At 34.0% G+C, this 14840-nt stretch overlaps 1 protein-coding gene across 10 annotated transcripts in view; it reads right to left on the bottom strand.

Annotated features, from left to right (window-relative positions):
* The window catches only part of SNAP91 (synaptosome associated protein 91), a 131741-nt gene that overhangs the window by 34047 nt on the left and 82854 nt on the right, over positions 1-14840 (bottom strand). For 8 of the 10 annotated variants that reach the window (XM_033098619.1, XM_033098643.1, XM_033098612.1 and 5 more), the window contains 3 exons: positions 6200-6214; positions 5891-6058; positions 75-182 (listed from right to left, as the gene is read on the bottom strand). In XM_033098619.1, coding sequence (XP_032954510.1) covers positions 75-182; positions 5891-6058; positions 6200-6214 — 291 coding nt within the window. The remainder of the gene's footprint in view (positions 1-74; positions 183-5890; positions 6059-6199; positions 6215-14840) is intronic. The other 2 variants (XM_033098661.1, XM_033098654.1) reach the window with 1 other exon arrangement.

Below are 14840 nucleotides of genomic sequence, written 5' to 3' on the forward strand. Positions count from 1 at the left end.
CATGGCCACATCTACTACGGGAGTTTCACATTAGGACGGAAAAACAAGAGACGGGCTCATGACTTTAAACCCACCATTTCCTGAACATGCATCAAGTGCTGCTGCTACAGGGGTTGGGGTAGCTGGTGCGGCGGCCCCTTCGGATGCTGCAGGGGCCTCCCCAGGAGAAGCTGCAAAGGCATCTTGGGTGCAGTTTTTTTAAAACAGTAGAAATTAAAGGAATAAAAAGAGAAGAAAATATAGTAAAAGAACGAAGTTAAATTGTGAAAAAGGCTCCCTTATACAACATGAATTTCTTAAAATGCATTTTTATGGCCCATGCATTGTTGGCAATCACAAAACAACAATTCTTTGTGCCCCTTCATGTTAATTACATGCACGTGGTACAGTGCTGATAGTGTGAGGCCTATAGAACTCAAAAGGTAACAAGAGTCTCATTGTATAAGGGCTCTGAGAAGCATGTTTTATGTGTCATTAGAAATTAATGGATATGAAAATTAAAACACAAAAATAACTTTATTATGTAATTTAAGACATTAATTAAACTTTGATGTCCAGGTAATACTAATTCACTATGTTACTATGAAGTCTTTGACTAGTGGTTTCTAGAAAACATGGATGTCTTCTTTAATGCCAATAAAATGAAATATATGATGGTAATGTAAATAAACAACTCTAGTTTAAAAATTTTTATCGTCTAGTACAGGCAAAATTATACGGTTAATATGAAAGGTTTACTAAGTATTCATAAAAGTTAAATCTTTATTATCCTTGAAAAGCATTTGCAGACACAACCAAGGAGTTGCTTTAAAGAAATAAAGAGATAATAAAATTAGGGGATGACACCATAATGCCATTATTTTGACTTAAATTTATTGTTCTTTTAAAATACTGTATTGCTCTAGCTATTTGGAAAATGATCTATTTTCAACAGATTAAAATATAGTTTCATGTTTTAAGAATATGTGTTATTACTGTTTAGAGTAGGAAATCCATTAAAATACAGGCAACCCAAATTTATAAATGACTGAAGTGTATAAATGGTTCACAATGTGTTTCTACCAATAAACCATGTTAATTATGGTTAAAAAAAAAATCCTGGAGTTTTCAAAGCAACTCTACAGTTCCAAAGTACAAAATGAATGAAGCCATCATAAGTATGACTTGCTTAGGAGAAGAAACTCCTGGAAAGAGGGGACCAAAACTCACCTAGAACCTGCCGTTTACCTGCTAAACTTCCCATTCTAAAATACTGCCTTCCATAATATCTACCAGAGTTCCTTGGAACGTGTTCATCTGGTCACTAAACCAACTTATCAATTATGCTTGGGAAATCCTACACAGTATATATCTCCTTTCTCGGACATTTACATAGTATATTAGGCTGTAGGAAGCCCGACAGTCAAAACACCTGTTTCTCAGTTTAACTAAGTATGTTCCAAACTGATCTGAATATGAAACACACTTTAGTAATGTCTTTAAAGGTCCTTCACAAAAACACAAATATCTCTAGAAGGGACAATCAATTATTCATATCTTACAGATTTATTTGATCTGATTGCTTCTCTCAGCTACACGAAGTGAATATATGTTCTGAGTAGAGGTCAGTTAGGGAAGAAGCCCAGTAACAATACTGGAGTATGAACAATACATCAGGGGATAGGGCACGCCTCCTTCCCCAGATCCATGTTAAAGGCACTATAATAGAGGACTCAGAGCAACATGAAAACCCTAAGAGCTGGGGCAGAACACAAGAAAAGTCTAAGAGGCGGTTGGGAGGGCTCAAAATATTTTGCTGTGAGTCAGGTCTATTTTCTTTCTTTTTATTCTAATAAAACCTGGAACTGAGGCTAATAATATTGGAAATAGTAGAAACAGTAATATTATCATTTAGTATTTATGTGCCAGTCACTGTGTATTTTATATTCATTATTAAATTTAATTCCTACATATTTTGTGATGTAGGTTCTACGATCTCCAATTAGTAGATAAGGGAGTGAAAGCCTGGAGAGTCTGAGTGAATGGACCAAGGTCACACAGCCAGCAAAGGGCAGAACATGGATTTGGCTGTAAATTGTCTGACTGAGGTTTGTGTGTTTACCCACCACACCATGATGCTATGAACTATGCCACATTCTACTATACTATTTCCTCCATGTAAGATGGAATAAGCACCAGTTAAATCAGTGCTAGGGGTCAAATAAATATTCATGGGCTGACTTCCTGGTCTCTTTAATTATCACTTACTTGTAAGCAGGTGAGACTTATATTTATAGCTCTTATATTTATAGAGAGGTGGTTTTTGTTTGTTTTCCTGTCAGCAAGACATCTCCTTTTAATGCTCCTTCTGTTACTTACAACTGAATATTATAAACGCAACTCTTTCACTCCCATCAAAACTTCTTTTAGGATAGGAGCCCAGTTACTCTAGCCCCAGGCTGTTAAGTATTGCCAGTCCAGGAGGGGAGCTACGAATGAGCAAGACTGCAAATGACTGCAGTCCCAGCCACTGTCTGAATATGGCCACAGAAGTGATCCTGAACGAGAACCATCCAGCTGAGCTCAGTCAGCGCCCAGAACTGAGGGACATAAAATGTGGACCTTTTTTTATATCTAGCCTTCTTTCAGTATCAATGGCAACATTATCCTTCCAGTTTTGAAAACTAAACCTATTTCCAATCCAGTTCTCCTTCCCTTGTTACCCATTTGTAGTTCATTTCTACATTCTGCTAATTTCAACAAGTGTTATTTCCTGGAAATGCATATCCCTGCTGTTCTATAATTATGAACTCAGTCAAGGCCTTACCCAGCAAAATAGTCTCTCTAACACTGATGCAGACTAGTCTTCTTTTCCTTCTAGCAAACTAGGAAGAATTTTCTCTCAAACTTTTTATCATGTGACTAGCTCTCTAAATATTTCTAATAGCTGTCATTTTCCCCAGCCTGAACTACTCTTCCCATCTTCTCCAGCCATATAAGTCATCTTTAAATCACATACTCAGCACAAAAGTTATGAACCCAAGAGTTCTCAACAACCCAAGATTCACCATTCCAGTTCCTTTTCTTCTACAGTCAGTTTGTTAACCAACATGCACAAAGGAAGTCAGGCTTGTGAGGTAAGTTTCTTGGTTTCCCAGCCACTTGGTTTTGTGTTCAGACTATCATTCTTATGAAGGCTTGCTCACAAATTGACAGTTGATTGAAAGGGTATCCTGGGGCTTGTGCAAAGGAATTAGGATCAATTTAGCATTCTAGTGCTTAGGAAAACCCTGTGTTGTTACAACCTAATGCGATGCTGTTGGTAAGATTTTCATAAATAAAAAATAGAAATGTTTTTAAGGATGTTGTCTCTTATTTTATATCTGTAAGTTTTACTAAAATTTTTAAACATAACATTGCCTTGTAGTCCTATTACATATAACCACAGAAAGCAGATTTTATTTAAATGTTCTTTAAAAAATAAAACATTTAGTAAATATAACATTTCTGAAAAAACATTTTAATAACTTACACTAAGTAACTAAAATGTCATGTGGGTATAATCTGAATATTTAAAAATAACAGACATTTCCTATTTTTTAAATTTGTAATGAAAATATAAAATTTAAATACATAAAATTTTAATGTTTTAATATTTCATATCCATGGAATTAAACAATTAGCCATTTTTTCAGAAATTAAAATTCCTTAAACTTATTTCTGAAGAAATCTACTTAAAACTGCTGTACATGTTACATAAAATCTCAAAAGAGCATGTTTTAAAGTTTTGTAAACAAAATAACTGGTGCCCTCATTATTCCAGAGTTCTACCACTTGCCCATTATAGAGATAATTTTTTTTTAAATGGCCATACATAATGTCCATGAAAAAAATTAGGGAATGTCACCTAAAACTGCAAAACTGACAGTGACACACATAGACAGTCTCCTGAAACATAAAACATAGAGATTTTACAGCTGTCAGAAGCCAGGAGACCGTTTACAGAACTATACAGGTCAATAAAAATAACTGTGATGAGATTTGCAGATGTACTCAACCTCCAGCCAGATGACTAGAAAGGATGTAGGTAAAATCACAAGGAGAGCCCCATTCTTAGGCATTAAGTTATATGATTTCCTGCAATACTAGTCCTTTAAATTTGCATTTTAGGGTAGAAAGAATGCCATCATGAAAATATTTCCAAACATACATACTTCTCTACTTGACGGATGTAGTCAACGCAGTAATAAATGAACAATACAAACAGCACAATGACATAAAGAGTATTTCAAAGAAATATCTTAAGCTTTATTATTCTAAAGAGCCATGAGGGAAGCAATGGAGTTGATTGATTTCTTAGAGGCAATGAAGGTCCTTACAAATAGACTGGAAAAACAAAAATCTAAATAGCAAAAGGTATAGAAATATTTAAGCACAAAATTGTTCTCCATTCTCTCAATATTTTTCTTGAAGTTTTTCTGTCAACATGAGCCTATGAGAAACCACCCATACCCAACACCAACAAGGGGGAGAGGTACCTTACCCCCTTTACTGAGGAAAGGGGAAAGAAGGTGTGAAGAAGCTGATTTTATAAATTTAAGCTAAAACTTTATTTTTTGGTCTCAAAATTTATAGAGAAATAACTGAAAAACTAACTTTCTCCAGTGGGTAATGCTTTATAATAAATTATTCGAGAGTCTGCAAACCAAGTCCCCTTTCTTTATTTAAAAAAAAACAACAACATGTTTCTCCTGTAGTAGAAATGGCCTTGCAAATTCCTGGCAGCAAGGCAGCAGCAAATTCCTTGCATGAAACAGTGGCTGTGATGCTGTGTCTAGTTGAGTGCTCCTTGTCTTAGGCAATTCTGGCAAACTTCCAAGCCTGGGGTACGGCATGTAGCACAATGGTATGTGACAGTGTGTAAGTGTATGCTCCCAGGAGTGTACGTCATATATTAACTCCACCAGAGCCTGCCAAATCTCTCCTGTCCTCTCCACATTTGCTTCCTCCAATTTCATTACCATATTCTCAAAATGCCCTGGGAATGATGTTATATTGTAAGAAGAAACACAAAACTATGATGAATAGAAAGAACACTACTCGACGGATTTGATACAAGCACTTCTCCAGGTTTGCACATTGCACCACTCACAAGGGAACACGTAAAGAACCTGGCTTCAGATGGCTCATCAGATCCAGGAACACTATACTGGCAGAGTCTAGGATAGCTGACTCAAGCCCACAGCTGTAAATCAACTCTGAGTTAGAATGTATATTTGCATGGAAAGCGTATTTTCAGACAGTCATTTCAAAGTCTGACCTAAACCTGTTTTCAATCTATTTTAAATGCTGATTTGAATAAGCTTTCAAAGTCTCAAATCCAAAGATGATCCAAGATTTTGCTTAAACAGAATAAGCTTAAAGTTGTAAAAATGGGCATACCTGAACTCTCTTCAGAGACCTCAAAATCTGAAATACTCTCAGACGATTTTTTGTCCTAAATCTTAAGAAATAACTCAGGGCAGGATTTCCCGTCCCATATTCCCCAAATGTTTTTCTTTCTGTGAGTTTCAATCCCTCCAAAAAGCCAAACCTAAATATGATAGAGAGTCTGGTACCATTCATATGGATACTGAGGATAGGATCATGTATGGGACAAGAGTTCTAGCAGCAATTTAAATCCCACCTTTTCAGAAATGGAAAATTAAATGGATCTAAAGCAGTGCAACCTCTGCTCTAAAACCACTAAAATTAAGTGAAGATATATGTACATGAATAAACATTTACAAAGTACTTAAACGCTGTGACATGCTGGAATATACACACGTACAATTTTCTGAACACCTTAACTCTAAGGTAATTTTAGCAATCATGGAAGGAAAATTAAAGAACAGTGATGTGACTAACTAACCTCCAAAGAGATCCACTTCAGCAGTGACAGCAGTAACAGTTGTAGTAGTTGAGGCAGAAGCTGAAGCAGTTGCAATTTCAGCAGTTGTAGTAGGAGGAGTAGGTTCTGGTGCAAATGGATCTGAAATCTGAGCTTCAGAGGGAACAGAGGAAAGTGTAGCCAAAGAATCTGTGTTGCACCAGAGATGGAGAAAAATAGAAGAAAAGGAAAGGACAAAAGATATACCAGGCTCCAAATGATCAAAATGAGGACAGTTATTAAGATATGGAAGTCTCTCAAAACAAAAGTTTAAAATAAATCTTTACTCACCCTCTCCCAAAAGGTCTATCCATGTCCATTATGTGTCAGCATTTGAAGAAATAAAGAGATAAAGCTGAAACATTCAACCACACCAATGTCCAAGCAGGGTGAGGCACTAACTGAAGATATCTTAGCTTTCTGGACCATTTGTATTAGAAAAGTAAACGCATAGTCATCCCTCTGTATCAGCAGATTCCACATCCATGGATTCAACCAACCACGGGTCAAAAATATTAGAAAAGAAATGTTACGTTGTTGCTGATATGTACTATGTAGTTAGGCCTACCATGGTTACATCTGTACTGAACATGTACAGACTTTTTTCTTGTCATTATTCCCTAAAAAACAACTATTCACATAGCATTTACATTGCATTGGGTATTATATGTAATCTAGAGATGATTTTAAAGTATACAGGAGGATGTGCGTCGGTTATACGCAAATACTCCCCATTTTGTATAAGGGACTTGAACATTTGCAGATTTTGGTATCCGAGGGGGTCCTGTAACCAATGTGTTGTGGATACTGAGGGATGACTGTATTATCTACTATCATCGTGGAACTTTTGAGCTGCAAGGGACCTTAATGTTTCTCTAGACCAGGTTTCTAATTTCACAGATGGGAAAATTGAGAACAAGGGAGGTCAAGATACTTACCTTAAGTCAGCTCTACACAATTTTCACAAACTACTTATTTCTTAGCAGATTTACCATTTCATCTGCTTTGGTTGATTTCACTATACTATAAATGTCAATTCTGAAGAAACTGTAGTTAACCAAACTTTATTGATCTTTATTATTTGATTTACTACTGCAGTCCGTAATGAGTGGAGGCTTTTATAACAGCTATAATGTGATGTAGAACATACATACAAAACAGTCAAAGAATGAATGCAAGTTTAGGGGTTAGAAAAAAGAAACCCTAACCTAAACCATTTTCTTCTTCATAAGTTTCACATTATCAGATATTTTAAAATTTAAAACATAATCTTAACATTTAAAAGCATTATGTAATAACACAGAGAATTATTTTAAAGACAAATGTGACATATTATACATCATCAAAACTCTTCAGCCCTTCTAAGGTCAGCATTCCATTGGGAGGTTCATACTTTCTTAGTGTTCAACAGTGAGATTACAGTTGGCAACCTAAATAAAAAGCTAGGAGGGGTTATTCTTAACCATACCATGACTTCAGGTTAAACATTTAGTATTTCTAATGACATTCTTTTACTCTCAGCCACATAATACACCTCAGCGCTGATATTTGAATTCATGACTATTACTGGAAATTTTATCATAAAAAAATTTACCAGACTCATTGGAAAGACATTTTTTTCAAAGTCTTAAAAACAAATGAGAACTTAGTAAACCAAAAGTTCTAGAAGACATTTAAAAAACTGAGAGACATGAATTTGGCATAAAAAAAAAATCACATTCATTTAATTGTGCATTTTGCAAACCCAATACTATGTAGAACCCTCTACAGGTATACTGCCGTTTCCCCGAAAATAAGACCTAGCTGGACCATCAGCTCTAATGCGTCTTTTGGAGGAAAAATTAATATTAATAGAAGACCCAGTATTATATTATAAGACCGGGTCTTCTATTATAATAATATAAGACCGGGTCTTCTATTAATATTAATTTTTCCTCCAAAAGACGCATTAGAGCTGATGGTCCGGCTAGGTCTTATTTTCGGGGAAATGTGGAAAGATAATCAAGACTCTTCCTAACCAAATCTTACCTATTTCATAACAACATTAGAAAATTACAGGACATGGTTACTTGACATTAAAAACAGATTTGAAACATGAGAATGTATACCTAATAAATAGAGGCAAAAAAGGATCTATGTTGACTTGAGGCTAGGGTATATTCTGCTGTTAGATGGCCAGGTTCCAAATCCTAAGGAACAGAAGGTCCTTCCAATAATTCTTCAATAGTACCTGGGTCAATACATGCATTACTCCATAGTCACACTTCCTAAAAATATTAATTAGAAACCAAAGTGAATCATCAGAAGCCAGATAGACTTGGCTGCTCTCTTCTCCTGGTGTTTGCGGGACCCTCCCCTCTTCTAGTACACATTGCAATAATTAAGTATACTGGTGGATAATTGAAACTGAAAAACTTTTTCCACTCCTGGAAAACACAGGTTTTAGTCTCCAAAATCTTAATTTTCTAGATGAACTATAACTTATGTTTACTTATTCCTTGTTTTATGTAAATTTTTCTCTACTATAAATTGAAGTCCCTTCATTTCATTTAGGATGATGGGGACATTATTAAATATTATTAAATATTATTAAATATTTCTCGAAACTACCACTTTTTGTAAAGAATTAAACTATACAAAAAACCTACAGCAGCACAGTTCATATATAAGTAGTACATAATCAGAGATGTTTTTGCATTATAGAAATTACTAGAAAATATTCACTGTAATTGAGGAAACAGAAGTATAACAAAATTAACAAGGAAATCTATATCGTGTTGAGATGTAGATAAACTTTTGTTATTATGAAGATTAAATGTTTTAATATATTTATTACGTGCTCACCCATGATAGCAAATAATAGTAATAAGTAATATTTAAGTCAAATTATGATTTTCATTATTGAACTGTGAATTTCAAAGCTTCTATAAATCTCTCAGTGTTTGTGTGCATGCGTGTTTGCATGTGTATGAAAACAGACTATAAATATGCCCCCTAGATTTAATTAACAAGAAAAGGGTAATATGGGTTGCAAAAACTGCTTGTACTATAGCTAATATTCCACATGGAAACTATTAAAGTCATATGATCATACAATACTGATGAGCTTTCAAATGTATGTTGATAATTAATTTCTATTAGGGCTATTAATTCTAATAAAACCCTAGCAGTAATTCCATGTTTCCCAAAAAGTAAAAATTTCACGTCAAGCATTTATAGTAAGAAATTATCTGTTTTCCCACTTCTAAGATACAAAAAAATAGGACACACACACTCACTTGCTTGTGCTGAGATTAATTTATTATGACGAAAGCAATGCTCTCCCCATTATGGGTCCAAAGGTAGGAATTTTAAACACACTTAGTATCCTTTTAAACATGTTCATTATTACTGCACATGATGCCAAATATTATATGCATTATTTAAATTAAATTTACTAAAATGTGCATCTACTAAAATTTGGTTGCTTTACACCAACAAGAAAAATTAATGTAATTTACAAAATATCCCCTAAAATGGCAATATTTACCAGTACCTACAACTTCCAAAAGAACTTCATAAAGACCTGAGGTGGTGATAGTCTTTGGAAAATGAAATCTTACTATGGTTAGGGTCAGATAAAAACATCCAAATAGGTCCACAAAGTTTTACAGTTTGTATTTTACTGTCTAGTTACACAAAAATCAAATATGCTTCAATAATAGAAGCAGCCTGATCTCATCAAACAATATTGAGAATGTGATTTTATTTTATTTTTCAGCTTAGTCAAATGAGCCAAAATGTATTTGTTACAATTTAACATCACCTTCAATCATGACCAAGTATCTGTAGGATAAATGCAAACTGAAGGTAGCTATTACACTAGTTTACTCCAATTTCTTAAGGTTTATAATTTTTACTGTTTGGCTTAGAAAATTTATTTGTTAATGTTTTCTCCCTACCTGGCTTTTCTACTACTGTGCAATACTGCAGTTGTAGATGTTTTGTTGAGACAGAAGACTAATGCTGTCTAACCATCAAAAAGTGACCATGAAGCCCTAAGTAAGGTTTCTGGTAGCCTACAAGCTGCTCGATACTAATTATTAATAAATAAATAAATAAATAAATGAAGTGCCAGCAGATTAGAAAAAGAAAAGCACCTTTTTCTCCAGGATTGTGGCAGGCTCTCAACTCGGCTAGAAGCAGGCTGGATATGAGCCCCTCCTGTCCTGCCTTGGAGTATCACATAAACTACATGTCCATGTCAGACAGCCAAAAACCACATTATTCTGCTTTCTTCTCTATCCACCCGATACTGGGATGTTTCAATTATCAATAGTTACTTATTTCTAACAAGTAACTATTATTTCTAACAAGACTGAAATGTACTCTAATAAAATTAGTTATTATAACATTCCTTACAAATATTATGTTTTAGCAAAAAGTCCTTGGAGATGAGTATGAATAAAAATGTTATACTGAAATTTAAAAAGAGTTCACCCAGGTTTTTCTTTTGTAAATGAAAATGCGTCTCTGTAATAAATCAGTGATTGAAAGTAACCTCACAGGGTGATCTGTTCATAGATTCCTAACTGAGCAGGTCGTGGTGGGGAGTCAGCCCTAGGCCTATAATTTCTTTAGTAAAAGGTTCATCTTTGCCTTAAGCAAGTCCTGTCCATTGTTCTTGGTACATCGAGGTTAGCACACCTTTGAAATGCCAGAGTAATCCCCCTTTTCAGACTCCTCAGAGGTAGTAATCACCCTCAAGGTAGGACATAATCTTGTTAAGTATCCTGTAATCCAATCAGAGAGATTTCCCTGCCTTGCTTTCTCCCATCTTCATGTAATCTTCCTTATGATCATCCCTTCTTAATTCCAAATGTATAAAAGAAACTGCAAAACTACCATTCTCAGGAGCATCAGAGATCTTGCTTCCTGGTATGTCATCAGTTTGGTTCAAATAAACTCATAAAAATTCTCTACAGGTTTGGACGTTTCTTATGTCAACATTTTTTATTTGACATTCTTTTGGTGCCAAAAGTTAAAAAAGAGATAAATTTCTCTTTAATTTCATGCTAGAGAATAAGGTTAAAGGAGATAGTTTCATGGTTCATTAAAGTCCTAAATAAATCACTGAATGTTTGGTAAGTTCTAAAAAGCACCAAGAGTGAAATACATACTGATTTAAACAGTTGAATTACAGAGTTAATACAATCATATAAAACTGAAAAAAATGTATTTATAACCCCATAAATTTATAATTAACACTAAATTTTAAAACACAAAAGTTCTATAGAAGTTATTTATGAATTTTATGATGGAGAAAGTATGATTTAAAAAATGGTTTTGAAGGCTCTTAAACAGGAAAACATAACACATTGTATTGTATAAGACACAGTGCTGATGAAAATAAATTATTAGTAAATTGAAAAAAATCAAACATTTAAAAAAAGGAAGCTCAAAATGAAAACATATGAACCAGAAGAAAGCTTTTATATAGTCTCTTCAGCATAATTTTCCTTTACCAACTAAAATTTAATAAAGTTAAATGAAGTAAAAAGAACAATTTTATTTAAAAATTGGTAGCTGTATGTACGCTTTGGAGCTGAACATTTCAACATAGGAATGGGTTTAAATATTTAAAATGGAAAAGCACCTATATTTAAAATGCTCACATTTATAGTTAGCAACTTTATTTCAGAGCTGGTTATCTTTTGTTTACTTTGTAACCAAAAAACCTTGGAAATAAAATTAAGAGATTATAGTATGTACTTTGGATGTCATACTGACAACCTATTTACCAAGCCCACCCAAGGATTATTTAATTATCTAGGGGAATGTAACTGCATTTGAATTTGCAATTTGTTAATTAAGGACTCTGAATCTGAGATGATATATAAAATTACAGATCTTGTCTGTTAGTGATGCAAATATTTTGTCTGGGAGAAAAGATGACTTCAAGATACGATTTTTATTGCCCTATCAGACATTAACCAGTTTTGTATCTATCCAAGCCACCTTATTCTAATATTCCTTTTCAAATGTCTATAAATACTCACTTCCTCAAAATGTTCTTTGAACTAGCGTTAACATTTTGTTTCCTCATCAGAAAGTTAATGTCTTTTACCTGTGTTGTTTCTTCTCCCTCCTAGCTTTACTGAGGTATAAAGGACAAATAAGAATTGTATATATTTAAGATGCACAATGTGGTAGTTTGATATACTACTGTATGCCGTGTATAGGGCACTCCCATGTATAATGCACTCCCAAGTTTTCGGCCCAAATTTTCAAGGAAAAAAATCTTTTGTTTTAATTTTTAATTCAAATTTTTATTTGTTTACACTTAGGTACTTGTTTTTTGCATTATAAAGGCATTTAGCACTTATTTTTTAACATTGTAAGAAATTTCATGTAACAAATATTTACAAAACACAAGAACAGATACAAGGTACAAGAAATTTCATGTACTGGTAACAAATTTATGATATTTATGCATCATAGAAGGCCAAGAGCTCTTCCTCGTTGTTGCAAGTTCCTTACGAGTTCAACAAAACGGATTATCGTATTCCAGGGTATTAGTTTGCATACGGATATCATTATTGATTTCCAGAGTTATACTTCTAACTCATAAGAATAAATAAAAGAATTAAAAACATATATATAGATATGGAATTAGTACTACCCATGTTTAATGTGCATCCTTATTTTTCCCTCATAAATTTGGGCAAAAAAGTGCGCATTATACACGCAAAATATGGTATATAGACATGGTGAAATGATTACCACAATCAAACTAATTAATAACACAGTCATCATCTCACATAGTTACTATCTTTATTTTTGTGGTGAGAATACTTAAGACTTACTCTCTAAGTAAATTTCAAGTATACAGTAGAGTATTATTAACTATAGTCACAATACCATATATTAGATCTCCAAAACGTATTCATCTTACAAGTGACCGGTTGTACCCTTTGGCCAACATCTCCCCATCCTGTACCCTGCCCTCAATCCCCCATCCGCCACCTCCAGCCCTTGGCAACCAACATTCTACTTTCTGCTTCTATGGGTTTGACTTTTTAAGATTCCACATGTAAGTGAGATCATATAGTATTTGTCTTTCTGTGTCTGGCTTATTCACTGAGCATAATGTCTTCCATGCTCATCCATGTTTCATAACTGGGAGGATTTCTTTCTTTTTTTAGGGCTGAATAATATTCAGTTGAATACCGATATAATACATTTTCCTTATCCTTTTGTCCGCTGATGGAAATTTAGGTTATTTCCATATCTTGCCTATTGTGAAAAATGCTGCAGCGAACATGAGAATGCAAGTATCTCTTTTATTTATATCCCAATATATTATATCCATATCCAAATCCACATGTATATATCCAGAAGTGGGATTGGTTAATTCAGTGGCAGTTCTATTTTTGATTTTTTGAGGAATCTCTATACTGTTTTCCAAAGGCTGTACCAATTTACATTCCCAGCAACAGTATACATGGGTTCTCTTTGCTCCACACTGTCACCAACACTTGTTATCTCTCGTCTTATTGATAACAGCCATACTAACAGGTGTGAGGTGATATCTCATTGTAGTTTTGATTTGCATTTTCCTAATGATTAGTGATATTGAGTACTTTTTCATATACCTGTGGTCATTTGTATGTCTTCTTTGAAAATATCTGTCAGGTCCTTTGCCCATTTTTTAATCAAGTTATTTGCTTCTTTGCTATTGAATTCTCTTATATATTTTGGACATTAACCTCTCATTAGGTAGATGGTGTCCAAATATTTTTTTCCATTCCATAGGTTGCATTTTCGTTTTGTTGAGTGTTTCCTTTGCTGTGCAAAAGCTTTTTAGTCTGATGTAGTCCCACTTGCTTATTTTTGCTTTTGTTGTGTTTTTGGTGTCTTATCAAAAATTCATTGCTAAGACTAAAGTCTAGGAATTTTCCCCTTATGTTTTCTTCTAGTTTTATGGTTTAAGGTCTGATATTTAAGTCTTTAATCTGTTTGAGTTAATTTTTGTGTATGGTTTAAGATAAAGTTCCAATTTCATTTTTTTTTTTTGCATGTGGATATCCAGTTTTCCCAACTCCATTTATTAGAGATTATCTTTCCCCTATTGTACATTCTTGGTGTTCTTGTCAAAGGTTAGTTGACTGTATAGGTGTGGATTTATTTCTGGGCTCTATTCTCTTTCACTGGTTGAAGTATCTGTTTCTATGTAAGTACCATAACATTTTGATTACTATAGTTTAGAACTATAGCTTGAAATCTGGAAGTGTCATGCCTCCAGCTTTGTACTTTCTCAAGATTGCTTTGGCTATTTGGGATCTTTTGTGGCCTGTACGAATGACAGAATTATTTTTTCTATTTATGGACAAATGCTGGGATTGCACTGAATTTGTAGATCACTTTGGGTAGTATGAACCTTTTAACAATGTTAATTCTTCCAATACATGAACGCAGGTTATTTTTCCATTTCTTTGTGTCTACCATTTCTTCCACCAATATTTTATCGTTTAAACATACAGATCTTTCACTTCTCTGGTTAAATTTATTCCTATGTATTTTATTCTTCGTTAATGCCATTGTAAATGGGATTGTTTTCTTCATTTCTTTTTCAGATAGTCTATTGTTAGTGTACAGAAATGCAATCGATTTTCGTATGTTGTGTATCTTTCAACCTTACTGAATTCATTCATTAGTTCTACTAGTTTTATGGTGGGGTCTTTAGGCCTTTATACATGTAAGTCGTTAGGGCTTTCTACACATGTCATCTGAAGAGACAATTTTACTTCTTCCTTTCCAATTTGGATGACTTTTATTCCATTTTCTTGCCTAACTGCTCTGGCTAAGACTTTCAGTATGATGTTGAGTAGAAGTGGAGAGAGTGGGCATCCTTTCTTTTTCCTAATCTTAGAGGAAAACATTTCAGCTTTTT

The sequence above is a fragment of the Rhinolophus ferrumequinum genome, chromosome 3, assembly GCF_004115265.2.
Source record: "Rhinolophus ferrumequinum isolate MPI-CBG mRhiFer1 chromosome 3, mRhiFer1_v1.p, whole genome shotgun sequence".
NCBI lineage: Eukaryota > Metazoa > Chordata > Mammalia > Chiroptera > Rhinolophidae > Rhinolophus > Rhinolophus ferrumequinum.